The 27,766-nt window shown below is 37.3% G+C and overlaps 1 protein-coding gene across 1 annotated transcript; it reads right to left on the bottom strand.

The window, feature by feature from the left end:
• Positions 1-236: 236 nt before the first annotated feature.
• LOC136260203 (uncharacterized) lies at positions 237-26,938 on the bottom strand. The gene is made up of 13 exons (XM_066053840.1): positions 26,796-26,938; positions 22,838-23,197; positions 22,656-22,789; positions 21,704-21,839; positions 11,085-11,396; positions 10,654-11,037; positions 10,418-10,600; positions 10,220-10,363; positions 5,572-5,598; positions 5,492-5,521; positions 5,141-5,228; positions 3,499-3,562; positions 237-2,102 (listed from the first exon to the last, which is right to left on the bottom strand). Exons 1-13 carry the CDS (start codon positions 26,875-26,877, stop codon positions 435-437), a joined length of 3,612 nt encoding a protein of 1,203 aa, XP_065909912.1. The 5' UTR covers positions 26,878-26,938; the 3' UTR covers positions 237-434.
• Positions 26,939-27,766: the final 828 nt, after the last annotated feature.

The following is a 27,766-nucleotide window of genomic DNA, read 5'->3' as shown; positions in this document are numbered from 1 at the left end:
ACTGATTCAAGTGGTGCTCAAAATCTGTTGGAAAATGTAGACATTCATAAGCATTGGGGCCAGACAATACACCATCAAGATTACTATCACTTGGAAAATCCATATCCATAATATCTGTCATAAGGCTAATCCAGCTAGCTTTTCTGAGAAGGAACGTTAATCATTTCTATCAAATCCCATTGTTACAAGTCCTCATACTAGAATATGCTTCACCCATAACATTCTCCTCAACAATCTGATAATTATAAATTATTTGTCACTTTGATTATCCCCCCATCTTTGTCCCCACTTACATGTATCTATGTGTTATACCATTTGATTAAGTCCTACACAGTAATAAATAAAAAAAAGAAATGATATAAATAGAAAGTTTACAGTGATATGAGATGAGGCTTGAAGTAAATAATGTGATTCCAGCATTGCATTTACATTGCTTAGTCTTGATTAATGATGTAGCCATCATCGTTGAGCATGTATTCTACTGGATCAGGTGATCTGGGATGCTCAATATCAACACTATTGCAGTGCTTCACATAGTGACACAGCTCACCAGTCTCATGTCTACCTAGGTCACCACTCTTCTCAACATCTCCTCCTTTGGCATGCTCCAGTCCAATATAATCACCAACTGCTTCTGTTGATCTGAGACCAACAACATCTTCACTGGTGACAAGTTTCAAGCTATTGTCACTGGGTGCCTCTGGTGAAGAAAACCTTTGATCAGATTTGCTGTCAAGCTTCTCATTACTGTCATCAAAAATGTTGGAATTAACGTAATCGCCAACTTTCACTGTTGATTCAAATTCATCAGCAAAATCACTCTCCAGTGTATCTCTGCTTTGATTTACAGCTTCCAATTTAATGTATTCCCCTGTTTCCATTGTTGATTTGTACCTGGTATCAGCTTCTCCACTTGTTTCCACACTTGTTGATTTAATGTAGTCATCAACTGCTTCTGTTGATCTGAGACCAACAACATCTTCACTGGTGACAAGTTTCAAGCTATTGTCTCTGGGTGCCTCTGTTGTAGAAAACCTTTGATCAGATTTGCTGTCAAGCTTCTCATTACTGTCATCAAAAATGTTGGAATTAACGTAATCGCCAGCTTCCACTGTTGATTCAAGTTCATCAGCAAAATCACTCGCCAGTGTATCTCTGCTTTGATTTACAGCTTCCAATTTAATGTATTCCCCAGTTTCCATTGTTGATTTGTACCTGGTACCAGCTCCTCCACTTGTTTCCACACTTGTTGATTTAACGTAGTCGCCAACTGCCACTGACAAGGTAAGCTCATTACTCTCACAAAACTCTGCATTCTTGCTCTGCATAACTTCACATCCAAAATAACCATTAGTTTTTCTGTTCCTGTCTTCTGTCACAGTTATTGGACATTGTTCAGTGCAAATTCCACTGTTTTGGATATATGGGTATTCATCATCATCTTCTCTTTCCTTGCTAGCCTCTGGATCAAAGTAGTGTGACAATCCCGCTGTGGACCCCAACAATGAGCCACAAATGTCTTGCTCAAAGTTACAATGAATGTCTTCAGTTACGCTGCTGCTATCCGAATCATCACTGATCTGCACCTCAACGTACTCATCTTTTGCAATATCAGCAGCAATCAATTGTAGATCTCCAGTGTCTAGCAGTGGTTGATGGTGCTGAATAACAGTAACACCAGTCACAGTGCTGTTGTGTTCCTTTCCACTGCCATACTCCTGGCAGGCACAGTCCACGCCAGAATCTGTAGATAACATTCTGTTCTTGGTTTTTGCATGTCTTAATTGATCCCTTGAAATTGAACTGCACCTTGATGATGGGCAAGCATTGGAGATGTCTGATGTTCTCACTGGTGATGGTAAGTCTTCTGAATGTTCAATAGTTATACACTGCGAGATGGAAATGTATGATTCATCCATATTCCCGTCATGAACTATCTCACGTAGCATCTCGGAAGTACCCAGTGAGATATCATCACAGTTGTTTTCATATATTATGTTACCATCCATCCATCTGTTAACTTTCTCCAAATAAATGTCACTTCTCATATCAACTCCAATAACTGACTGTTGGCCAACACTTACTGGACTATTCAGTTGAATCTAATAAGATATATGTGTTAGTGAATATGGTGCATTCAGTCCACTATAAAACGAGCTATGCACACTTTCAGACACCTTGTTTGCAGCTTGTATGCAAATGTGCCTCACGTTAGTTTACAATTCATGAATAATGCTGAGGTTGTTTGCATATAAAAAGGATCATTATTGCATTATCCCTCTACACTACTATTATGAACTCTTTGCTATGATGTAACACAACTTATAGGCTTCCCAGGTCCAGTCATGGTTTTTTTCTCCTTTCTCCACCTTTTCAAACACACTTTATGTAACAACTTTAAACAGGCTGTAGGACCAGGTGTCCTACAGACCTTCAGCACTTGTGCTGAACCTTAAATAAATAAAAATAAACAGTCACCCAGGATTAGGCATGAGGCTATTATGCTCCAAAAATTGAACATTATGCTTTAGAGCAGTGCTCAAAAAAACCACCTATTATGCTTTTGAAAATTGCCCATTATTCCCAAAATTATGCGATCATAATTAGTTGATAATGCCAGTTTATTGCTGTATCATACCATTTCCATTGATGTTTAAGCTTCAAATAGTCTTGAATTCTTTAGCTGGTTGTTGTACTAGAGTATTTAATTTCAATGTGACTGCTTTATTAGAGTAAATGATATTCAGTGACTGTTCTATTAGAGTTTATGACTGCTCTATTAGAGTATCTCGATCTTTCTTAAAGGAATTGTGTAATCTGCTACTTATAATTACCTCAAAATGCTAGCATAATTCCTGATTTCCACACATGCCTATTATGCCCGAAATTATGCCGGCATAATCGCCGCATCCCTACCCAGGATCCACATGTGCACTAAATCAGCTTTATATTGATGTCAACACTATTCAGCCTCTCAGCATAAGCTGATTTGGCAGCTAACTATGAAATAAGTTCTATAGTTGTTTGATTTCAACACTCTAGAATCAATTAAAACATAAAAGATTTATTAGCAATAAATGTTAATATGAAAGTACTGGTAAAATACATGAAATGGTAACATTGTCCCTATTTCCAAGTACTAATAAATACAGGGTACACATCATCTCCACCTTGGTCTAGGCACCATACTGTGGTTAGAGCTTTGCATGCCAAAGTCAATAGTAACAGAGCATGTGATAGTGCCCGGCTGTTTTATTAGAGTATTTGACTGCTGTATTAGGATATCTCATCTTACAAAGTGAGCAATCTAAGAACCATGAGAGCTTCAGCCCACATAACCATCAATTCCACTCCTATATATAACTATATGGTATCCTTATTATTGTGAAAATGTGTGTATATTACATGCAGTTCAATAAATGATAATCACATGATGAAATAATGAACACAAAATGTACTTGTCTCAAACTCCCAACTACATAAACTCCCATTTGTTACCTGTTTTATAGCAGCAGCACTCTCTAGCAATTGTAGAGCTGATGTCTCACTTTGTGAACATCTCCTACAAAAGTGCAGTAATATTGTGACAGTACTTAGTAACTGTATATTAGAGATCATGGATTTTTGTATTTTCTCACAAAAAATATTGACCAGAAACCAGCCTCACAACACCTTCATGGTGCCTTGGCAGTATTGGTAAGGTATAGCCAAGCCCAAATATTCAGTACAACCTGAAACACTTTCAATAAGTTGCTACAAAATTTTAATTTTTAGAGAAATTCTACTGACTGACTGACTTACTGAAGATGTGTTGTAACTCAACAACAGCTGAAGTATGGACTTGATTTTTTCACTGCTCGAAATCGACAGCAGTTGTCTTTTAGCATACTGCAGTACTTACAATGAGGACTTACCTTTGTCTCCCATTTCTCTTCACTGACAGCTCAAGGCGATAGTGGGTATTCTGGTTTCCCGATGTATAATAACGATTTCCGTAGTGACTGGATTGATTACAGAAGCACTTTTCATATTGTCGTAATGCTGTGTAACTGAACATAGCTGAAAACAAAGCATAATGGCCACTCACTTTTCAGTAATTGATTTTTGCGGTGTATGTTCAGACGAAAACAACGAGTCTGGCACCAGTGATGCAATATATACTTGTGTTCACTAGTCATAATTATGTTACAAAAAGTAACAAAACAAGTGCAAGGAAAATTAGGAATTTAAAGTTTGATTAGGGATCTCATATATAGAAGAAAGTAATGAAACACAAAGGACATTTTCTCCATACATCAGTCTATATAACCATAACTAAATTAGGATCAAATATCCACTACTATATCTTCAGGTGTAGGCAACCTCCTTGTTTCACTACTTTTTAAAAAATTCTATATGTTCCCTAATCAAACTTAATTAAATTCCTAAATTTTCCTTTCACTTCTCTATTAATGAGTGGGAGAAATATAACACTCAATATACATGATAATTAGCTACTTGTAGCATGAATGATGTACAGGCTGGTGGTGAGCTACAATAGCTTTAAACCTGCTAATGTGTACATCACTGAGCCTACAAAACAGGGATGTGACGATTATGTCAGCATAATTTTGGGAATATCGTGAATGGCATTTTGAAGCAAGCTTTAAAATAACTAATTTGTTAAAATGATTGGGATATTCTAATAGAGCAGTTGGGAATACTCAACCATAGAACACTGTTTGAATTTGAAACATAAATGTACTGACATCATTGGCCAAATTGGCAATTTTTGAACACTGCTGAAAAGCGTAATGCTCAATTTTAATAAATAGTCTCATGCTGGCGACATAAAATTGTGATTGGAAAGAGAAACAAGATAGTAACACCAGGCAGTCAATTGCAGAAATTGAGTGTACTGAAATTTAAATACTAGATTCTTTTCTATGGCCAGTTGTTATGTTTGCTGTCAGATTGTCAGTCTTCTATTTCTCATAGTCCTGAACTGCTTTGATATATGCCATGGTGTGTGCATGCAACTCTGTGTTCCTGGCTATTATTTGACTTGCATCAATTACAGTACACATACAACTGTCTCAATGGTTCATTTTGTGTACTTCTGAATATGTAACATGCAAAGTTTAAACTTTTGCAGACTCACCTGCAACAGACAGCTGCTATGATCATTACAACTGCTGCAACCACCAGTGCAGCAATAGATGATGACACAGCAATTGCCACAGCATCACCTGTAAGATGTTAATATGGATATCTAATACTTTTAATATCTTCAAGTATCTTGGTTAGGTATCATTGGTCACTAAAAATTGTTAAGAGTTGTAGGTTAAGTGACAAGATTAAACACTTAATTATGGCTAACTTGAATACACAGAGAGAAAAAGCGGTATTTCCAGAAATTGGTTATAAAATATAATTTCAATAGTTGGTAGCATGTCTGTTAGGTGCATAAAGCAATGATCATATCCTTAACAATAAGAATCACAATTCTTACCATTGCTGCTTGTTGAATTTTGTCCCGTTTCTACATAAAGCAATGATCACATCCTTAACAATAAGAATCACAATTCTTACCATTGCTTGCTGAATTGTGTTCCTCCACTACCAAACAAGACAAATATCAAAAATCTTATAATAGTAGTATGTCAGATAGTTTGTTGTATAGCATTTCATCTTGAAACACAAATGTATTCACATTCCACAGATACAGTGAAATGAGATAAACCAGAGACAGAATATATTTTAGCAGGAAACCTAACACATGTTCAATAATGAGTTGCTAAACCATATTGCAAATATAACTATTCAAATACAGATACATTACACCTTTGGGAAAATATTTGTAGTATTAACATGCAACCTAGAACTCTTTTAAACTTTATTGCTAAATGTTATATTAATTTGAAATTCCACTCAATAACTAACAATCATTACTATTGCAATAGCGCACATTTCAAGAGCATCAGTGTATCATTGATTCTACCTAAATAGCTACAACAGCTTGTCAACAGAATCAATTCAAAGAATTAGTACCATCAAGAATTTGTACTTCTTGGTACAATTTTGGGTGTACTGAAATCAAACTACACATATGTTATTATGTGTTACGTGTATGTTAGTCTAAAATTATGACTAATAAATCATCAGAATTTTAAGTGCATTAGTGCACGTATTTCCACCAAATTTTGACAGATTTGATAACCATCATTAGAGCTTGTTATTCTTGCTAGGAAATACCACATAGCGACAGTATTAACCTTGTTCAAAGTTTTACGATAACATTAATTTTATGTTTTTGCATTAGTTATATACTGAAATTCGACACAAGGGGCCAGTATGTAAACTGACTGAGCATGTAGTTATCATTTGTCATCAGTCTATTCTTGAATGGCAAAATACGTTTGATTTGCAGTTGTAGCCACAAACCAAAAAACTGATATCTTTAAATCAACTTGCAAACTATTGATATGTGTATGAGTATGATCCTGGAGTGGCAGCTTATTTCATTTTTACCTCTGAAAGAAGAAAACCTCTATATTACAGCAAAAAGTGGCCAATAATGCTGGGTCTCAAAATGTCTGTAATAGAGAGGTTCCACTTTTATAGATATAATTGGTGAGTTTTTGGTAGTGATGTTGTGCACATCATCAACCGGCATGAAGAACAAGATCGTGATCCGGAGCACAGCAGGATTGCAGCAACTTCCAAGCCAACAAAGTGAGGATCTTCAAGGAGTTTTTAGCTAAATAGAGTGACGCTGATCTTAGCTAGTTGGTCAACGAACTTCTTTTCACACAGGTACAACAAAGGCTGTACACATTAACATGTTTGAGTGTGCTGAAGTATGGAAACAATTGTCAAAGCAAGTATAAGCTTCTAAGAAAGGCACAATTACAGACATAAACTTGCAGTTAACTGATGATACAATTTATTGCAAAAAACTTTTGTGTAATCAAAGCTATAATGTTATGCAATATATTGGTGTGGACTTATAAATCATCATGCTGAATTAGTGCTGAAACGAATAGCAATTTTTTACTATTCGAATAGTTGTGAACAAAACGATCGAATATTTGATTACTCTTTAAGCTTATATTTCTATTGAATAAGTACTGAAACTTTATTGTTAGGAAGCAAGGTTAAGCCTAAACTATTTCTATTTTTTTCTAAAATAGAATTTTTACAGCATAGTTCATTCACGATCTTAAATTTCAAGGCTGGCTTTTCCATCTGAATACAATAAATAAAAAAAAATAAAAAATAAAAAAACAGTGTACAAAATGCTATAACGATTATTCGAATAGTGTGTTAACGAATCAAATAGTGTCATGCCGACCGAATAGTCAAATAACCGAATAATTGTTTCAGCACTACTCTGAATATAATAATATAATCATTTTGTGGTTGTTGGAAGTGGAATTGCGCTATTTGAGAAAATCACTTTAGCAGACTGCTTAGTTTAATAGAGGCCTGACCAGATTGGCAGTGATTTCAATAATTCATGTACAGTATCAAAGCAATTGGCAGTAAATATAGATCCTTTATCCATGCCATAAAAAAATGCAGTACAGTGGTGACGTCATACTTACCCCAAGTGAAAAAATAGTGGGTTCGAGAAATTCTAATCACATAACTGCATGAGGTACTTTGATACTCTCAGATTGAGATACTCTAATACAGCAGTCAGATGTTCTTACAGAAAACAGTCAGAAAGTGATTTCTCATAGTTTACTGTCACTGAAATTGTACACAAACAACTACAAAATAATCATTTTACTACACTCAGTGTGCTTAAGTCCATCTGAATATGTTGTGTCTCGGGCAAAAAAAAAACAAACAAACTTGATACACGCTAGGGCTAGTTTCATACAATGGAAGTACATTATCATCACTTTAGCTGAAACCTTCATTGAAAGTTTATACTTGCTTTAGATGATTGGTTCCATACTCACTAAACATGCTAATGTACACTAGGTTGTAATCTTGGTTGTTGAATCTACAAATAATGTTTTTCTGTTAAATCAGTGACACTGGTCTCAGTCAGATGGTCAACAAACTTATATTATGTACTTGGATTAGAGGCGATGACTGGTAAATGTTGCAGCATTTTGCTGTCTGCTGTGCTCCAGATTATGAAATGTTTTTCTCGCTGATCAGCAATGTGCACGATGTCACCAAAAAAAAAAAAACTTACCAACTACTATACTTTATAGCAAGAGTGGATAACCTCGTATTACTCAGGAGAGAATAAGGTTGCAAGATACAACAGTTGAAAATCTATCAAATTGAAGGTATTTCACACCATTTTCTCTAAAAGGAATGAATGAAATGAAATTTGCTACCACTGTAGTGTTCTCTTGGATTAGACCTACCACTACACATGACAATAGTTTACAAGTTGATTTCAAAATACTGATTTTGTTTTGGTTTGCAGACTATTGTAGCTAACTTATGTCACAACAGGTTTATACAGCTGCTCCTCATGCCACATGGATAATGCAAAGAAGTATGTACTAAATACATAGCTAGTTTAAAGCTGTATGTGGCTACACACCACAATCTGAAAAATCAACCGTTTATAAATTCCATTGTAGGGACATAGTAAACTATTGCTCAATCCGTTATGAGAAATAATTGCTGAATGCTGTTATTATTAACTTACACACTTTTGAAATTTTGTGCTTCACACAGAGGACTGGCATGGATTAAATTTACTACAAGTATGAGAAAAAATTGGGAATTTTAAATTAGATTAGGGACAATGTATAATGCTGCAATAAAAAGTACTGAAACAAGCTGGATCGGAGTAGTACGTAATGTCCAAATACTGTAAAACAATAAGAAGTGAGTATCCCTACTGTACACTGACATTTTTTCTTATACTTGTTTGTGAAGTTTTTTGCAAGCTCATGACCACTAAATATCTGCTGAGTTACTCACAGCACTATTATACTAGATTATGACTCATATAATAACAACTAATCAGTGGGCGTGGCTCTACATAAGCCTGCAGACAATAATGGACGTGGATTCGTGCATATCTACATGGGCATGGCTACCATATGTCTACGACAGTAATTTACGTAAGTGGGCGTGGATTCATGCATTCATGCATACCTACACACTGATGAATGGACGTGGCTACCATGTCTACAGACTGTAATTTACACAAGTGGGCGTGGCTCACAAAAGAAGCAGAGCTACGCCATGACGTGTGGTAACGCATCCACATTTAATTTAGCACATAGGGTCAGACCCGAATAATCTGTAAAGCAGGACCTGGATGACCAGACTCGGTTTAACATTGTTACTAATTAAACTATATTTATTGACTTATACATTGCTATATAGTTCGCCGTGAGTTGCTCTCTCTGATCGATATCAACAGCGAGTCTGACGTACGCGTGTGTTTTTGGTACAACCGGCGACCACGAGTATTCGAATAGTTTGATGCAATATACACTGGTATGGAAGCCGTACTGTAGTCTATTAACACTCTGCGGTAGAACCTTGACTGATGGCCATGGTAAAGAAGGATAAAAGGTAAGACAATAGCGCAAGCATTGTATGTTTATCAATATACCAAAGGTTTTTTCTTAAGCGATCTAGAAACGTTTCTGCGAAAGAATTAGGGCTGTAGCTGTAGCCAGTTTTCCGCTACGCTTGACTGAAGGTGTCAGGCAGGTAGGCAGGCAGTAGAAAATTCCATTGACTAAATTTAAAAAAAAATTCTGTAGCAACTTGACAGAAACGTTTCGGGTTGATCTGAAGACACTTTTGGGCTTGGTTTTACCCAACCAATACTGTCATGTCGTTGTGAGGAAAAATTGCTGCAGGTTTTTGGGTTATATTATATCATGGATCGCCCCCACACCTTCGATGTCCCACTATTGTACTGTATGATGCTGCAATGTCCTGAATTTTTTATAGGCTAAGTACACTGTTATAATGATGGTCAAATGAGAAGTATACCCAATGGGGACTGTGAGTATAATTCACTCACCAAAGACACAAGCTTTGCATCTATCATCTTCACTGCCATTAGAAGGATTTATAATAGTTATTATTACAAATAAATGCATGCATACAAGACAAGTGATCATTTTAATTTTATCTTCAATGACAATACTATTAGAAATGCTTAGTGATGAAATTTAAACTTAATACTGTATCACTATCAATGCTATAATAGATTGCAACCAATAGCATAGCATATACTTACTTGTGGTGGTGTAGTTACATGGCATATTGAATGATGTAGGATATGGTATTGACACACAATTAACAATTGGGTAACTGGTAGAGACGTTACATGTTGTATTAACTGGTAACTGACGTGACCAATAATTCTCATATATTAGTGATCCTGTATTGAAGCAACTCTGTAATAAACTATCAATGTATTTCTATCTTTCCATACCAGTGATGGCTGCAACTGAACCATTGGGATAGTAACATCCTCCACTTAACAGCCAGTAAACAATGTTGTCAGCAAACACATAGTTGATGACACTACCCTCAACACGCCATGAGATGTTATGTGTCACAAAATCACCAGTGTCATTATAGTAACAAGTCTCCTCTACTATTGGTGGAGGATAATCTACACAATTGTGTGGATAGGATGTTAGTACATCACCAATACTGAATACTAACCTATTAGTTCACAAAAAGTTCTAACAAGCAGAAATGGAGAACCTGTTGGTAGAGCATTTATATCTGCCAATAATAAGGTTGGATCGTATTGAAGTGCCAACTGTGTGGTTACATAGTACGTGTTCAAGAGTGATTCTACTCCTCCAAAGATCTGCACATTTTTGTCAAGTGTGATGTTGATAATGGGGTTAGATGGAATAGCACTGTCCAGGAAATCTCCATCAAAGTTAAGGCCAGAATCACCCAAGTAAACATCATACCGCCATTGTTCTTCTGTTATTCCACCCATATAATCTGAAGGGTGTAATTTTATTACTAATTTGAACCCATTACTAAAACTGCTATGAGCTAGCAGTTCAGGTTTTCCCGGATGATTAGGCCAACCTATCAAAACACTCTAATAATACATACACTAATATTATCCTCCTCACCTAATGGTAGTACCCTAGTAGAGACATGGACAGTCCCAACTTCATTACTAACAAAACACTGATACACTCCCAGCAGATCACAAGGATTGTTCTTTGTTATAGTCCAACTACTAGAGATCTGGTTGAACACAATGTCTGAACTATTGACATCTAATAATTGTCCATTTTTGTACCAGATCATCTCCTCATAACTAGTGGCATTACAATGAAGTGAAACAAATTGGTTGGGCTGTGAGCCTCTGCAATCATTTGCAGGCTTTATCCTTACATAATGATTCTCTGCACTGATGGACCCTGACGGTTTCAACCGTTCTAAAAATCACCAAAAGAGATTAGTAAATTTGCATTTGCCCATGAGTTCATCACACATGCACGCACGCACACGCACACACACACACACACACACATACACACACACACACACACACACACACACACACACACACACACACACAAAGCAATACAAAACAAAACAGCAAAACCTATGGCAGCATTGTGAAACACAACCATTGCCATTCAGTGAGCCAGTACTGGGATGCCTGTGCACCACTCAGGCACTTGAGCTTTGTGCAAACAAATCCAGGGCAAGTAACCCACAGGAGAACTGTCCAGGTCTCATGGAGAGAGGTCGTGGAACCCAAAGTTCTAAGGTGACCCCAACACCACTAAATGAGACAAGGATGTGTTGGGCATTTGCTTCCCCAGTAAACACCAGGTACCCATTGATGTTACAGCTGGGTGGGCTGCTTCCCCAAATGACACCGGGCCACTGGGTTCCCATTTAAACAGCTGGGTAGACTGGAGTAATGTGAGTAAAGTCTCTTGCTCAAGGAAACAACAACATCAAATTGGCATAACCGGGCATTGAACCTGGAACCTTTCAATTACACACACACGCACGCACGCACGCACGCACATACCAAATTGTCCTATTAGACCACTCCCAAGATATGGGCAACCAAAATTTTGTTCTTTTTGGCACACTTTATAAAAGCTATCATAAAACACAAATGTATTATCTGGTTGAGCCAAAATTTGGTGGAGGAGAAAGGTAAATTTCAGCACCAAGTCCAATAAACATTCATAGAGTTATGACTGATTATTCACGTTAAAACAGACTGTTTTTCTGTCATGCATACAGGGTAGACCGCTTTAAGGAGTAAGTCAAACATTTGAAGATAGATTAGGAGTGCTTTTGGTAGTTTGAAAGAAATTGAGATAGAGACCACAAGGGTACAAATTGAAAAAATCAACACAAATGATATCATAATAACAACTGGCTGTGGAATTTGGCTGTGCCAATTATTATGAAGAGGTAGAAATTAGTGTTCTAGGTCACTATCAACCTGACTATATTCAGAATTTCAAGAGATTTGTTAACTTCACTCAGCAATCTATTACCATCAAGTATCCATTTCATCAGATAGACTCTTGACAATGCAGCTAGCACATGCACAAAGAATTCACTTGGCAGTGGACAGATAAGAATTTTTATTTAATTAGCTATTTTTGTATAGTTTTTTTGTTTATTGTTTGTTTGTATTTTACCTTGCCGTGCCTTATGGAATGTGGCTGTGGTCACACCAGACCAGTCTCGTCTTTACTGTATATATTGTATGTTTCCTCATTAATAATGATGGCTCTTTTTGTGTAACAATTGCTCAATCATGTTTTTTAATAAAGTTTACATACCATGCCTACCAAGCAAACTGCATAAGGGAATAAGCTGAAATTGCTATGTACATAGATTATCGCAGAACAGTTTTAAGAAGAAATAAAGCCATTGAGTTACACAACAAAAACTACTGTAAAAGTCAAAGGAAGTTACTGTTTTGGCTAGGTTTGCTGAGAGCCAGCCCTATGCTGCTTACTGTGCATTTTAAGCATGGTATGTCTGGTTGTTGGATGTTTGTTTCTCTGACCATCTGCTTAAACAAGGAGTCTATCAACCTCTTGTAGACAACTGTTCATCCCCACTTTAACAGTTTTCCAGCACTTACTGACAATTTACGACAATTATTGCTCTGTCTGCTCATTGGGGAGGCTTGGGTGTCTTTATCCAACAATCACAAGTGATTGCGAGCTGCTTTTCATAGTATTACTCTTACATTACCATTCTCAGAGTTTCATTGTCTTTCCAACCATCCAGAAAATGTTCCTTGTGCAAAGCAAAGTCAGAACCCACTCTAATAGTTCTTCTGAACTGCGTCTCACTTTGCATTGTGCAACGGAATTGGCATCTGTGAAAGGGGTTTTGAAACAATGTACATGGTTTTGTTTTCCACAAGTCTGCATTTCAAGGTGCCTTGGCCTTGCATTACGGATGGCCTCCGCTTTGTACACTAGCTCTTTGTGCTTGTGGAGCTTCCTGAACTTTTCTGTGGATCACGTGCTTTCTTGTCCAAAGGGGATTACTTTCCCTTTTTCTACAATGAGATAAGTGACCTCACTGCCACCTTTTTGATGGAAGTTTGCTCCTAGATGTGTACTGCAACCTGTCCATAATCCTTATGAATTCCATCTTTACTAAAGAAGAGGCTCATCTGGATATCACCATGAATGGTTTTGGGGTAATCAATCTGAGAGATGTTTATGGACATTTGCGTCTTGAATCCACTTGTCCCTTCTTCCACACTTTCTTCAACCTTTAAGTACATTATATAAAACATCTATAGTTGTGATGCTTTGCTTACAACTATTAATTGTTATGTCAGCAACTAGGTGGTTGACTCACAAAGCCACAGCTTTTTTTACAGGTATTGGTATTCAATGATACTAATAGTGGTAGTGGCAGCAGGCGTTGGTTCTTGAGATTGTCAAATTCTGTCAGGCACTACTGTCAAGTATTGTCAATTTCTCCCCAAATTCCCCAGTGTCTGTTTGAACTACATAAGATTGAGGAGTGTCATTTCTGGAAATTAGGAACTTGTCTCTCTTCAGTAGTAACCCAATCTTCAGTGTCATTTGGTAGAGGAGGAAGTGAGTGTGTTCGGTGCCAATGGTCATAATTGTTCTTTTGAACTCCTGGCAAAAATTTCTGATGATCAGGCAGTTGTGGCAACAACAGCTTTTTCACCATAGGTACATTAGTCCTTGTTCTGCTCCCCATCAGTGATTGAGAAGGGCTGACACCATGGTAATGGGTTAACCGATATACTATACATACAAGGTGTGGGTCATCTATCTTAGTTTGCAGTCCCTTGACTGTCTGGACCATATGTTCAGCTAGTCGAGTAATATAAGCTGCTCCTTGTATGACTGAAATTGTAAAGCTTTAAAAACTTGTCAAACTCTTTTGAAGCATATTGTGTGGTTTTTTGTCACTTACAAATTCTGTGGGAATACTGTGTCTTGAAAAGATTCATTTAAGTGCAGATATGGCACTGAAAGATGTTGTGGATTTTTGAAATTTCGACAAAACGTGAGAAGTAGTCTACGACCAACAACAAGAGTGGATACCTTTTGGTTCAAAGAGGTCTGATCCTTATCGGTGGGGTGGTGAGTACTCTGTGGTCTTGGATTAGCTCTGGTATTGTCTTGGATTTGGATTTTCATTTCTCAAGCTTTCCATTCAATGCACTTGGTTTCTACACTAGGGCTCCACCACCAATGGATTAAGTGCAAGTAGTCATCTGGGACATGCTGGCTGTAGTATTTTACTCTTTTTTGTTGCAGTTGTCCAGCACATGCCATTCTTTGTGCTGGGGGTGGTAGGCAAGGGCAGTCCATCAAGCCCAGGTAAAAAACTACATGTAATCAGTGTACAATTGGAGTGCTCTAATAGTGCAGTCATCCTATTAGAGCATTCAGCTAAGTAATAACCACCCTATTAAGCAACAAACCACTTTGTTAGCACCCTGTAGAGAGGTTGGCTACAAACAAGTCACCCTGTAGAGAGGTTGGCTACAAACAAGTCACCCTGTAGAGAGGTTGGCTACAAACAAGTCACCCTGTAGAGAGGTTGGCTACAAACAAGTCACCCTGTAGAGAGGTTGGCTACAAACAAGTCACCCTGTAGAGAGGTTGGCTACAAATAAGTCACCCTGTAGAGAGGTTGGCTACAAACAAGTCACCCTGTAGAGAGGTTGGCTACAAACAAGTCACCCTGTAGAGAGGTTGGCTACAAATAAGCCACCCTGTAGAGAGTTCTAGTTTGTTTTAACACCAATACTTGGATTGGTAATCCAGGTCATGACAGCCAAGATATGGATGCAGCAATGTTAATGCTAATAATGGCTGTGCATCATTAAAATTTACTAGCACTAACATCATTGCATTGGTGAAGTATCATGAAAAATTCCCACTATCTATCACATTCCAAATTCACTGCTGAAAAGTTTCCTATTGACTGTTCTAAAGCTCAAACGAATAGTATTCGAATATTCGCTCGGCTCTTAAGAAATCAGTCAAATAATCGGTTTAAGTTTCATTACTATGAATGCAATTCACTAATTAAGGCAGCCACTACCAAGAAGCCTACAAATAACCACAAATAGCTTTGTGGCTTCATATGAATAACTTACTGAGAAGAAAGAGATACCATGGTGCCCTTTCTGAAAAGGATAATCACAGCGATACTGTGATAGAAAGTGTTTATAATAAAGTAGGAGTACCTGGAGTAAGCCACAAATCCGTACGAATTCTTGCACTTACTGCGATTAACTGTGGAATTAGTGCATCTTTGCCAATTAGTGGCTGCCTAATGCTATTACTACTTTATTAGTTTTGATTTCATGAAGTTTGAAATTTTTGTTTTCTTTTCAGACCTTTCTAGATCTAAAAATTTTAATTATAATTTAAAATACACATGCATGCACATATAAACATAAGTGATGTTACTTTCATTAGCATTGTCTTCTTCGCTTCGTTAATTGCTGACAACTAATCACATGTCACCATATAAATGATCACGTGCAAATAATCGTTTGTTAATTTCATTATTCGGCTACAATGCAAACGATATTAATCCGAATATTCGACTAATTGTTTGAGCCTTAGACTGTCCATCAGAGTTTACTGTATTTTATGTAAGCAAAATTTAAACATGTCACTTAATCTATCTGGTTCACTTGGGTCACATTTTGTCCACATCGAGAGAGTCTTATCTGCTTTACAACATATCCAGGTTCAAGATTTATTTATCAAAGCTTTACAGCACAAGTGTTGATGGTCTGTAGGACTAGGTGTTGTTTAAAGTTAAATTAATTGTGCTCAATCACACTTGTTAATGCATGTGTCTAGCTATCTTACAAGGAAATGGTTTTCTTTTGGTGTATTTATCAAACATTTCACTTTCATAACATGTACCTATGTGCAATGACAGCATTAAAGCTGTTACTACTAAAGCCAGTATGACACTATAGCCACACCAATCAAAGATGAACAGTATAGCATGGAGGAGATCAAAATCACTTTTATGCTTATTGTGTTTTTACAAACTTTATACTCTTAAAGGGTAGTCAGGTAATAAATAGTGTACTATTCTATATATGCATGATATCGTATAGAGGGAAACTTTAGTGTTGGGTAAACTTTGGAAAAAAGGCCAGCTAAACTGCATTTGGTGAAATAAACTTTGGCGAATTCAAGCTCAGCCTTTAGCTATAAAGATGCTAATCTCAGGTGCACCAACTAATTAGTGGGTTAAACTTTCAACAGGGATCCTAATATTAGCACTACTGTATAGAGGGAAACTTTGGAAATTTGGCTATTTACTACAAGTTTGCCAAATTGTTCTGTTACATACACAGTGGCAGATACAGGGGATTGCAATGATTTCAGCTGAAGCCCCACTGAAAATAGTGCACACCCCTAATTTATTTATGACTTGTCATGTGGGTGATAAAATCACCAGGAGTTGTACATAGTGTAGTACATAAGGCTGGCGAAACTCCATACTTTTGCCTCTGAAGGCGTGCCAGTTTCACATAAGGCCTTAAGAGTGCAATCAGCATTAATTGCCTATTGTGTAACCGCTGGATGCTGTGGATGCCCATAAAAATGTATTGAAGCCATTGGGAAAATGATGATAACCGGCAGTAAAACTTCAGTAACTTATAAAGTATACAGTATTTTCTAATTTTCTGTACACGAAAAGAAACTACATTGATTTCTCTTTCGTTTCGTGGTTGTCCACTGTGAATAGGACGAAACTGAGATGCCCGAGTTGATAGGATGGTGAAGTTAGAAATGTCACCAGATAAGGCTTTCCACAGCTGATATTTGTAAGTTCGAAGTCAGAAAATAACAAAGGAACTTCAACAAGTCTTAACAATTGCCTTTGTTGCGAATCACTTAGCAGGAAAGCTCTGAATTGGCATGGGAGCTAATAAGTTAACAGCATGTTCAGTGAGCCCGGATACATCATCCAGGTGATAGTAGGGCTTGCTCTTGTATTGTACGTCTGGTAAACAAGTATAATAAGCAGCTGTTTGTGTGTTTTGTCTCCAGAAAACATTTTATCATGCATTCTAACCTTTATTGGTTCATAACTTGCTAATGGCTTAGCATATTTACAGCAGACAAACACCACAGGGCATAGAAATTAATGTAGTCTACAGTGCTGCTTTAAAACTCAGATATTTTCATTATATTCTATGTGACAATAGATTTTGTGTCCGTGGTTGTCTGTTTATGGTAGGCCATTTGATTATTTGATATGTCCAATGAATTATTTGGTATGTGCAATGAATTATTTGGTATGTGCAATGAATTATTTGGTATCAAGGGCGTAGACAGGGGGAGTTCGGATGGTTCAGACGAACCCCCCTTTCAGAGGCAGCCAAATTTTTAAAAATTAAAAATCACACCAAATCTTACTCCGGTAGCTACTTGCCCACTGGTGCTCCTCTGTACTACTCTTGAGGGACATCACTTTACAGTAATGCTGAACCATAACTCAGTATAACATGTAACTTTGATCAGAGAAACAGATTGTTGCTAGTGTGCAAGGCTTCATGCAACTTGGGTACTGTTATCCTGCCCACACATTGGTCAAACCAAGCAGGACATTTACTCTGATCTCTTGTTATGCTCCTCACCACGACTGCTTGGTTAATGTGAAAGATACAGACCCATAAATATGCTTATTTGGTAAAAAGGTCATTTAATGTCAGTTCCATTGCTCTTGGATCATGCAGGTCTGTTAAAAGTTTAGATAAAACTCCAGATTCTGTTTGTGGGACATACGAGTCATTATATTCTGCCATCAATCACAACACAACTGCTTTTCCCAGCCCTTGAGACATTTCATTATGAAAAGTGGCTAAATCAGAATCAGTAGACTTAGGAATATATAGTGGGCTCTCCACAACCTTCAGTGACAGCTTGTTTGCACTTATGCTTTGGTGTGGTGAAATCTATTTTGCTGATTTCAGAAAAGGGAACACTTCGAAAAGTGCCACTCTGTGTAGGCCATCATTATTATATTGCTTGTTTCCCTGTCACCCAATGGAACAAAAACTGATGCAGGCGGGAGGTGATTATTGATTATACACTGGACTCTTATTATTTCAGTCTCTGACTGCTCTATTAGAGTATCTCAATCTTGAAGGCTGCCATGCTGCATGCAGGACTGTATACCCATGCACCTAGCTGAACAAGAGTGGAGGGTCTTCCACCCTTCTGCTATGTTTATATCCACAACTAATGCATCTACCTTAAAATTTGGTCACTCTGTGCCTCCTTCTATCATGAAATAGTACATTCATGTGATCTATAATCAAATAAATAAAATTTGGTGTGGCTGCCTAAAAATTGATGAGGGTGGTGACGGGAAACAAGGAATTTAATAATGATGGTCTTAACTGAAACCCCATACCTTCAGGGTAAGGAAAAGCTTGAGAATGTTTTACACTTAATGAAAAAACAAGAAGTCAAGATGTTTAAGTACTAGCTGAATGCAGAGGAAATCCCAGTTCCCAGGTTGTGTGGCTCCTCAGGCACTTGCCTAGACTGCAAGGTGTCTGTGGATCAAGTCACCACCTGGCCTGGGATTTTTTTCTGCATTCAGCATAGTTTTCAGGTTCGGGTTTCTGACTCCCTGCTTCACAGGCTTACTGTAAATAATTACCACGCCCCCTGCATAAGCTCTATACCGATACTAATGACAACCCGATTACGATAACGATACCCAACACAGATTATTTATCAACACAAAATATATAATTCACAAAAATATAGTTAACAAAATATAAACACTAAAATCATTGAATATACCAAATAATTTATTGAATATACCAGATAATTCATTGAACATATCAGTGAACATATCAAATAATTCATTGCACATATCAAATAATTCATTGTACATACCAAATAATTCATTGCACATACCAAATAATTCATTGCACATACCAAATAATTCATTGCACATACCAAATAATTCATTGAACATATCAAATAATTCATTGCACACACCAAATAATTCATTGCACATACCAAATAATTCATTGCACATACCAAATAATTCATTGCAAATACCAAATAATTCATTGAACATATCAAATAATCATTTTGAAACAAATGGCCTACCATAGTCCGTTTCCCAATGCTTCGTTTCTGTACATTTTTATGGCTAACCACAACATCCAGTGGTTGCACAACCGCAATTAAAAGATCAATTAAAATACTTTCCCTTACATGAAACTGACCTAATCTTTTGATGGGTTGTTTGCAAAAACTGATTTGGTTTTAGGCAAAAATCGGAGTATAGCATGCATAAAAACCAACTTGGTTTTTGTAGTTAAAACACGCATAAAAATTGATTTGACTTTTGTAAGTAACTTACAAAATCAACTTGAGTTTTTGTAACATGCAAACAATAATTCGGTATAAAAGCACACAAAAATATTGACTCGGTATTTGTAGCTGACATGCAAAAATTTAATAGCTTCCTGTAGTATCTGTGTGACTGTATGTAGCGTTTTACAGAAAGCCGTACTCTGGCTTTGTGATAAAACATTACAGGCCAGTCAAGGATAGCTGAAGATAGCAAGTGAAGAAGACAAGGTAACAGAACCGAAAGAAGATGCACAACAATGTGAGGTACAGTAGCTTGTTAGCTTCACACCTCAAGGGTTCAGTGTGCTGGTAGCTAGCTAAGGGCCTAAGCAAGTACCTCTTATCAAAAAAAAAGAATCACCGTATATAATGGCATATGGCTATATATGTATAGCTACTTATATAGCTACATGCCATTATATGTATAGCTACATTCCATTATATGTATAGCTACATTCATGTATAGCTATATATGTATAGCAAACTTTCCCTGTGACCTGTTACTTAGCGATGATATTTCAGTACTTATTGATTGATTGTGGGCTGGAATTTTTTGCCCTTGACTGTTGACTAGGCACAGATTTGGCGGCCTTGACCTGTGACTTAAGAGTTTGATCATGATCTACCTACAGTGAGTGTCTGTGCCCACCCGTTATCCATAATTCGTATTTCAAGAATTTAGGCCAGGCAAAGCAAGACTCCTTGTTTCTCATTAGCCACTTCCTCAAGCTTGATGTAGGTGGGCAATCTGAAGAAAAATCACAACAGAAGTAGGCTAGGTGAAGGACACCTGTAGGCAGCACATGTACATGTGTAGGGATTCTTATTATTATACTTAAGTAGATATAAACAACTTTCCCCACTTAGCTGGCCTCTCTGGTTTGACCGCCAAGTGTGGTGCTTGGCCAGTATCCGAGTGGTCTGTGGATCAAAGTCAGGCTATAGCTAGGGATGGATTTTTTCAAAGCCCTTCTAGGTATTTTTCCTGTTTCACTTTAGTCAATGATTTTCTCTTAGCATGGCTCGTGGTAATCACCTCATACAGGCTTTGCTTCCAGCATTCGCCCACCAGTGCCCAACTGGTAAAACAAACAAAACAAATATGTTGCCAGGTTATTGAATTTTTGATCACGTGAGTATTGGGTGGGATGGCTGACTTGTGAGTAGGTGTTTCACAGAATCAAAAAACCCCAGCCAGATGGTAAATAAAGTTTAGCTTTATTACATGTACAGGTATGGGTAATTACTCAGGTACATGCAGTAATTCATGTAGTTGTTGGTCCAGGTTATGGGGAATAATTTGAGTCTTGCTGATCGGTGATGTTACTAATCACCCACTAATTATTGAGCTGGGTATAAAAATTAAATTACAACAATCAAAAATTGCTTGAATCAAAGTATTTTATGCAGTGGGAATGAATAAAACATGCCTTTTCATTTCCCTACACAACAATTTTTTACAAGGTGACTTTTTGGATATACCAATTCTCTGTCTGTGGACCAAATCCTACCTGGGTTGTTTTTGACTGTGCTAAACATTGATCTGGGCTTTGTTTAGTCAGTTTTGTCCTGCTGGCACTGTGGTTAATAGATATAGAAATGCTGGTTTCTGGCTGGTATTAAGTTTAACATTGTGATAATACAATCCTGTGGTTAGTCATACATCCTTTGTTATGGATGCACTTATGAGAAATCATAACTGTATAATTCATAACCTCAGATCTGCTGAAACAACATGTGTATTCACAGTCTTACATACCTATGAAAACAATGTCTGCTAAACAGTAACAACGTCTGCAAAACAGTAACAATGTCTGCTAAACAGTAACAACACATACCCAATTGTCCACTATTGGAGTATCCCTCAACATTCAGAACCACTGACACTTCACCAACACTACTGTTACACTGATAATGTCCAGTATCATCTTCACTGACCCCAAACAACAACAGGTTACCATCACCATCTGTTAACTGATTAATAACTTGTAGTATTAGGTTACACATGTCAAATTTATCTTATGCTATCAACGTAAACAGTCCAATATTTAGTAGGGCAAGGTCTCCAAAATTCATTTTCATGTTTTTCCTATAGTCAATTTTAAATGACGTATTATTAATTAGTATCTCACTAGGGCCGGACCTCAGCCAGGCTGTACAGTAGTGAGTCACAACCATGATTTCAAAATTCTGTTGAATGCAGAAAAATGTGAACATTACATTAATAAGTATGAGGCTCTAAATGTTGTCTATGCATGTGCACAGTTATATGGTTGACTATACATTTACATTCCTGCATGGTCATATTATGCTTGTGGTTTTAGTTGCTACATCAATTGAAACAGAAAGTATATAGCTACTTTTGTTTACCATTGAAGGATTAAGCATTATGAATGTTTCATTGGTTTATTATGATAGATAAGTCTGTCCCAGGACATGTATGTTTCCTAGCCACAGCTTTGCCAAATGGCTCCAGGATTTTTCGTGACTGGTTTCTGATCAGGAGCATAACTAGACTTTTGGTAAAGACCAAAATGAAAGTAACTACCTGCTGCCCTCCACTAACTATATATTGATATCACTGATAAAGTACATGAAAATCCTTATTTATAGCTACACAGCTTGCTACACTGCTTCTCTGAATACTGTGACTGCTCTATTAGAGTATCTCGTTCTGACCTTGCAAATTCATTGACCAGTTTCTGGAAACCTGAGAAACCCTCCAGAGCCAGGACTCTTTAGCCCTGTGTCCCCGTATGTCATATACTACAAGCAGCAACTTTCCCTCACCACGTTAGTAATTTTCATGCCATTCCTCACCCAAACCGTGTCATCATTAGTATTTTTCATAATCGATGTTGCACAAGAGAATATAACATTGTGTCCTTCACTGACAGTCACCGAAGTATTACTGAGGTCTATAACTGGGGATGGGAGTGGACTTCAAGTAAGGTTAGAATTTTACAAATTACCTGTGATGTGACCTGACCTACTCCTTGTACTAGTCCACCATCCACCATCTTTTTTCTTCCAATCATTCACCAAACAATGATAGTCTCCTTGCTCCACTAGTGTCACATCAGTGATAGTCAGAATACTGGTACTTATAGTAGAATTGTTGATAGTATAGTGACCACCAGAACTGATAGTAACATTGTTGTGAATCCATTCAATTTGTGGTGATGGAGTTCTCTCCTCATCAAGATAACCAACTATTTGTACCACTGATGTGTTACATGTTAGACTAATACTGCTCCCTACTGATACTGTCCAATCCTCAGGTTCGTCATTAAACTGAATTGGATGAGGCTGGACAGTAAAGTTACCTCGCACTGTGGAAAGCAACATTGTATCAAACACATAATATTATTCTGTAAGTTGCGAACACATATTTGTCCAGAACTGGTCTTATCATCTATTCTCAATTATCAAAAGCAGCCAAAATGAGTGAAATTTCACATGCAGGTCTTGTACAGCCAGACACAACAATCTCCAGGTTTTCAGACTATTCGTAGCCTTCATTTGATGTATAGCATGTCTTGTAATTAATACATACTGCACAAAACACTAACACTACATATACACACTAACTAACTTAACAAATGAACTCATGCATAGTTTGGAATAGTAGAATTGTTTGTAGGATTCCTCTAGCAATTAACTTTGAGAGCAAGGGGACATATTTCTGTATATCCCTGTTTATATCAATAAATGTAGGAGCAAGTAACTAATTACTAATGACATGTAAAAAATTGCTACTTTCACTTTATGTATTTGCCTATCTACCTCCAGCTGTACTCAATCCTCCTGCCAACCACATCAAACTATTCAGCAAATATAATGTACACTACATCATTTTTAAAGGCTTTAAATGCCATAATATGCACCAGCGTTGAAACCGGGTCGGGTCATCCGGGTCACATTTTCTCCGGGTCATCCGGGTCTGACCCGGTTTACAATTTATCCGGGTCTGACCCAGATTGGATCACGTGAGAAACGAAATTGTTCGTTTGACGATGTGGAACTTATAAACGCTATCGCGTAGCTCTTTCGTGAGCCACGCCCACTTATCGCATTACCGACATATGCTCAGCCACGCCTATTTGTTAGTAAGTGCAGTATGTAGCACGAAACTGAGGGTATCTATGGTGAGGAGTAGCTATTGTCAGTAGGTGAAGACCTTTTATTTTTTATTTTATTTTTTTTGGTCTTCAACCTACAGCTAGGCTGAAGTTGCAATATTTACTCAACACGAATCGAACGCTCAAAATGTAGACTCGTTCGCTCACCCGAGACTAGTCGAAACACGTCTCGGCTTTAATTAATCCGGGTCACATCCGGGTCTATCCGGGTCAGTGGGTCATCCGGATCAGCAGTAGTGACCCGGTTTCAATGTTGATATGCACAACTGGGGTCTAGAACCAACTCTGCTTAACTTAAACAACACTGAATTTTATCATAAGCACACTTCTACCATTTGCAACTTTCAGGAAAAGTGTTATTGTAGTCAGAGGTTAAAGGTAAAGGATGGCACACAATCTGGTGTTCACATTAATAAGTACACACATAGAGACTTCAAAGTATGGAAGCCATCTTCATATGGTATTTATATGCGAATAAAATGACCCTGCTCCATATACACTGATTGATGCCTCCAGAGAAAATACAGAAAAGCAGGCTACAACTATGCACACATTTGGTATCCAGACACACCTGTCACCATTAAATGCAAAGTGTAGACTATGCTTATCTATAGGTTTAGTTCACTATACCTTCATTATACTCCAAGACCACAGGGGTGCTCTGACCAGGTGAAATTTGATGGATTTTAACAGAAATTTCTGAGTTTGATACAGTCCACCAATTTGTTTAATAGTTTACAACCAGATAGTCTTGTGCATTGGTACATAGTATATAATATAACTGTACATATCTAAATATTTTGCTATTGACACAAGGTATAGGAATTTGGAATTAATAAATCAAATGAATTACTTAGGGAGTACATCAAATTTATTAAATAGTTTAGATAGTTATTGTACAGCGTTTCATTTTGCAACACAATGATACCATCATGGCCCATGGATACAAACCTTACTAGTGACATGTTGGAAATAAAAAACAGCTGATAAATAGGGTCATTAGGTGGATTGATTACTTACATAGTTGGCTATTTAGTGAGTATGATGATGATGATGATGATTTGTGGCCAATTTATGGCAGTTAGAAAACATTAAGTGGTTGTTATGGTTTTAATGATACCATAACAATAAACTGACACTTGAAAAATGAACCTCACTACCTCATATCATTTGCATTGTAAGACATCAGTATGCCATACCCAAAATTATATAACTTCAGTGTTACTGTGAGAAGGGGCATAGACCTTACTTTTCACTGAGAGCCATTAAATTTTCATTTGTTAGTATAGTAAATTGTATTTCTAATTTCTAATGAGTGTTGACTTGAAATTTGAAATATGAACAGCAGGTATGTTGTGGAAATTTTTGATTAGCATTACTCAAATTTTATGTCTAACTGCTATAGGTCCCTTTTCCTATATACCCTTTCTTACAAAGGTGTGTGATCAGGTTACCACACGATTGTAGCTAACATATGTGTAAAAGAATTATATTACAAGTATACACCAGTACTTTACATTATTGAGAAAATGTTTTTAAAAACTGGAATTCTAGTGACTTTAAAAGTTTAGCCATAATTATGATAGTATACACATTAATTTGAGATTCTGCTCAATAGCTAACAATCATTGCTACTACAATAACACACATAACAAGAGAGTGTATCAATGATTGTAATTCTCCCTAAATAGCTACCATTCCACAGCAACATCCCACAATCTGAAAATCAACATCCCAATGTGTAGGGATGTTTACCATTGCTCAATCCACCATGAGACATGATTGTATGCTGGCCAGACCGCTTTTTTCCGTGTATTGGGTGGGGAAAAAAAGGGTCTGGTGCAACTCCAATAGCTGTTTACTTCTGAGCCGTCCCCAGATTCCGGGGACGCTAATTGAATAACATTTTTGGGGAGGACGATTTGAGAGGTCATACTTTGATGTCAGAATTTTTAACCCTAGTGCACCCTCAAATCAACCCTTACACTCTGCATACCGACGTCATGACAAGGAAAAGAGACGTGAATACCAACAACGGGTTCATGAAGTAGAGAATGCCTCATTTACTCCCTTAATTTTTACCACTACTGGTGGAATGGGTGATGCTGCTACTCAGTTTTATAAGAGATTGGCCAACCTTTTGAGTGCAAAGCACAGTCTTTCTTATGGAATAGTGATGGGATGGCTGAGATGTAAATTGAGCTTCTCTTTGTTGAGGTCTGCAATTATGTGCATTCGCAGTGCCAGGTCCAGTTTGCGCTGTCCCATTGCTGAGGCACCGATTGCTGTGCAGGTCGCTGAGGCGCATATTTAAGATAATTTGTTTTTGTTTATTATGTACTGTTTTATATTATGTCATTAATTTGTTAGCTATAAGTAAAAAAAAATAAATAAATAACTGGTCACAAAGGAGGTGCCATGACGTCAGTAAAACTATGAAGTATTCCTACACTCCTGCTCCGGTTATGAGTCTTGTTACACGATAAGGATGAACTTTCAAGACGCTATAAAAGAGACATCGGAGCAAATTAAGATTCGTTCAAGGATAAACAGATCTCGAATTTACTTACTGACGTTATCGGCGCCTCCTTTGCGGCCAATGTTATTCAATTAGCGTCCCCAGGGTCTGGGGACGGCTCAGAAGTAAGCAGTTATTGGAGTTGCACCAGACCCTTTTTCCCCAGCCAATATACGGAAAAAGCGGTCTGGCCACGCGAGACTAGACGACTGATATGTCCAGGGGCCATCACACGTGTATCACAACTAGCTATATACCACACTGACTTACTTAGCCCTTCGCAAAATCTAGTAGTCATCAAGATAGTGGCCGTCGCCAATGTACACAACATGAGCGCCATCGAGTACGACATCACCTCAGTGAACAACAAAATAACGAGTGATTCAGCTGTCGTATCTTGTGATATATGAGCTATTTTCCATCCGGATACTTCCGTATTTATGAAGTGCAGTGTTTACCCGCAGGTGAATCTCAAGGGATTTTAATATGCTACAGCTATTACCTAGTTATCACAGCCGGCAGGTCTTATACTTTATTACAATGCTATTTACTCTCAGTAATCAAGTAGCTATAGCTAGCTAGGTACTCTAGTAATCGTGGAGTATAAAAACCTCTGCACCACATTTCATGACTGGCTAATAGCTACACAAAAATTTAACCACATAGCTACTTGGGTTCTTCTTCTCAGTGCTTCAAAAGACAAATTCATATGGCTTTACAGCGCATTATAACCGTTGCCCCTAGCAACCTAAATTTTCCATTATTTTTTTAGGTGATAATGTCAGAACCAAATTTTGAAAGGATAGCATAACTATACATGTCACAAAATATTTGAAATTTGTGCGGTGGTTTTCCCATACATATCTATGTAAGGGGGCTACATGCAGTTTCCCCTTCTTGGCAGTTACATAAATGAGGCATTCAACACTGCACTGATATGGAGAAACCAAAATTCCAAAGAATTCATATATCAATTTTACATAATTTGTAGGTGTGAATTTTATATCACAGATATGCTTAAGATTGAATCATTGCAGCGTAAAGCTACTAGACTTGTTGATGGCATTGGTCATCTTACCTATGGAGAGCAATTGGCTTGGCTAAAGTTACCATCGTTAAACAAAAGATATCATGGTGACATGGTTCAGGTTTTTAACGTAATAAAAAAGAATGTGAATCTTGACTCCTCTTTGTTTTTCTCTTTTTCAGGTTTACCTACAAGAGGTCATCCTTTCAAGATA

The sequence above is a fragment of the Dysidea avara genome, chromosome 7 (assembly GCF_963678975.1).
Source record: "Dysidea avara chromosome 7, odDysAvar1.4, whole genome shotgun sequence".
Classification (NCBI taxonomy): domain Eukaryota; kingdom Metazoa; phylum Porifera; class Demospongiae; order Dictyoceratida; family Dysideidae; genus Dysidea; species Dysidea avara.
The sequence above is the reverse complement of the archived record's forward strand: the minus strand, read 5'-3'. Positions and strand labels throughout refer to the sequence as shown.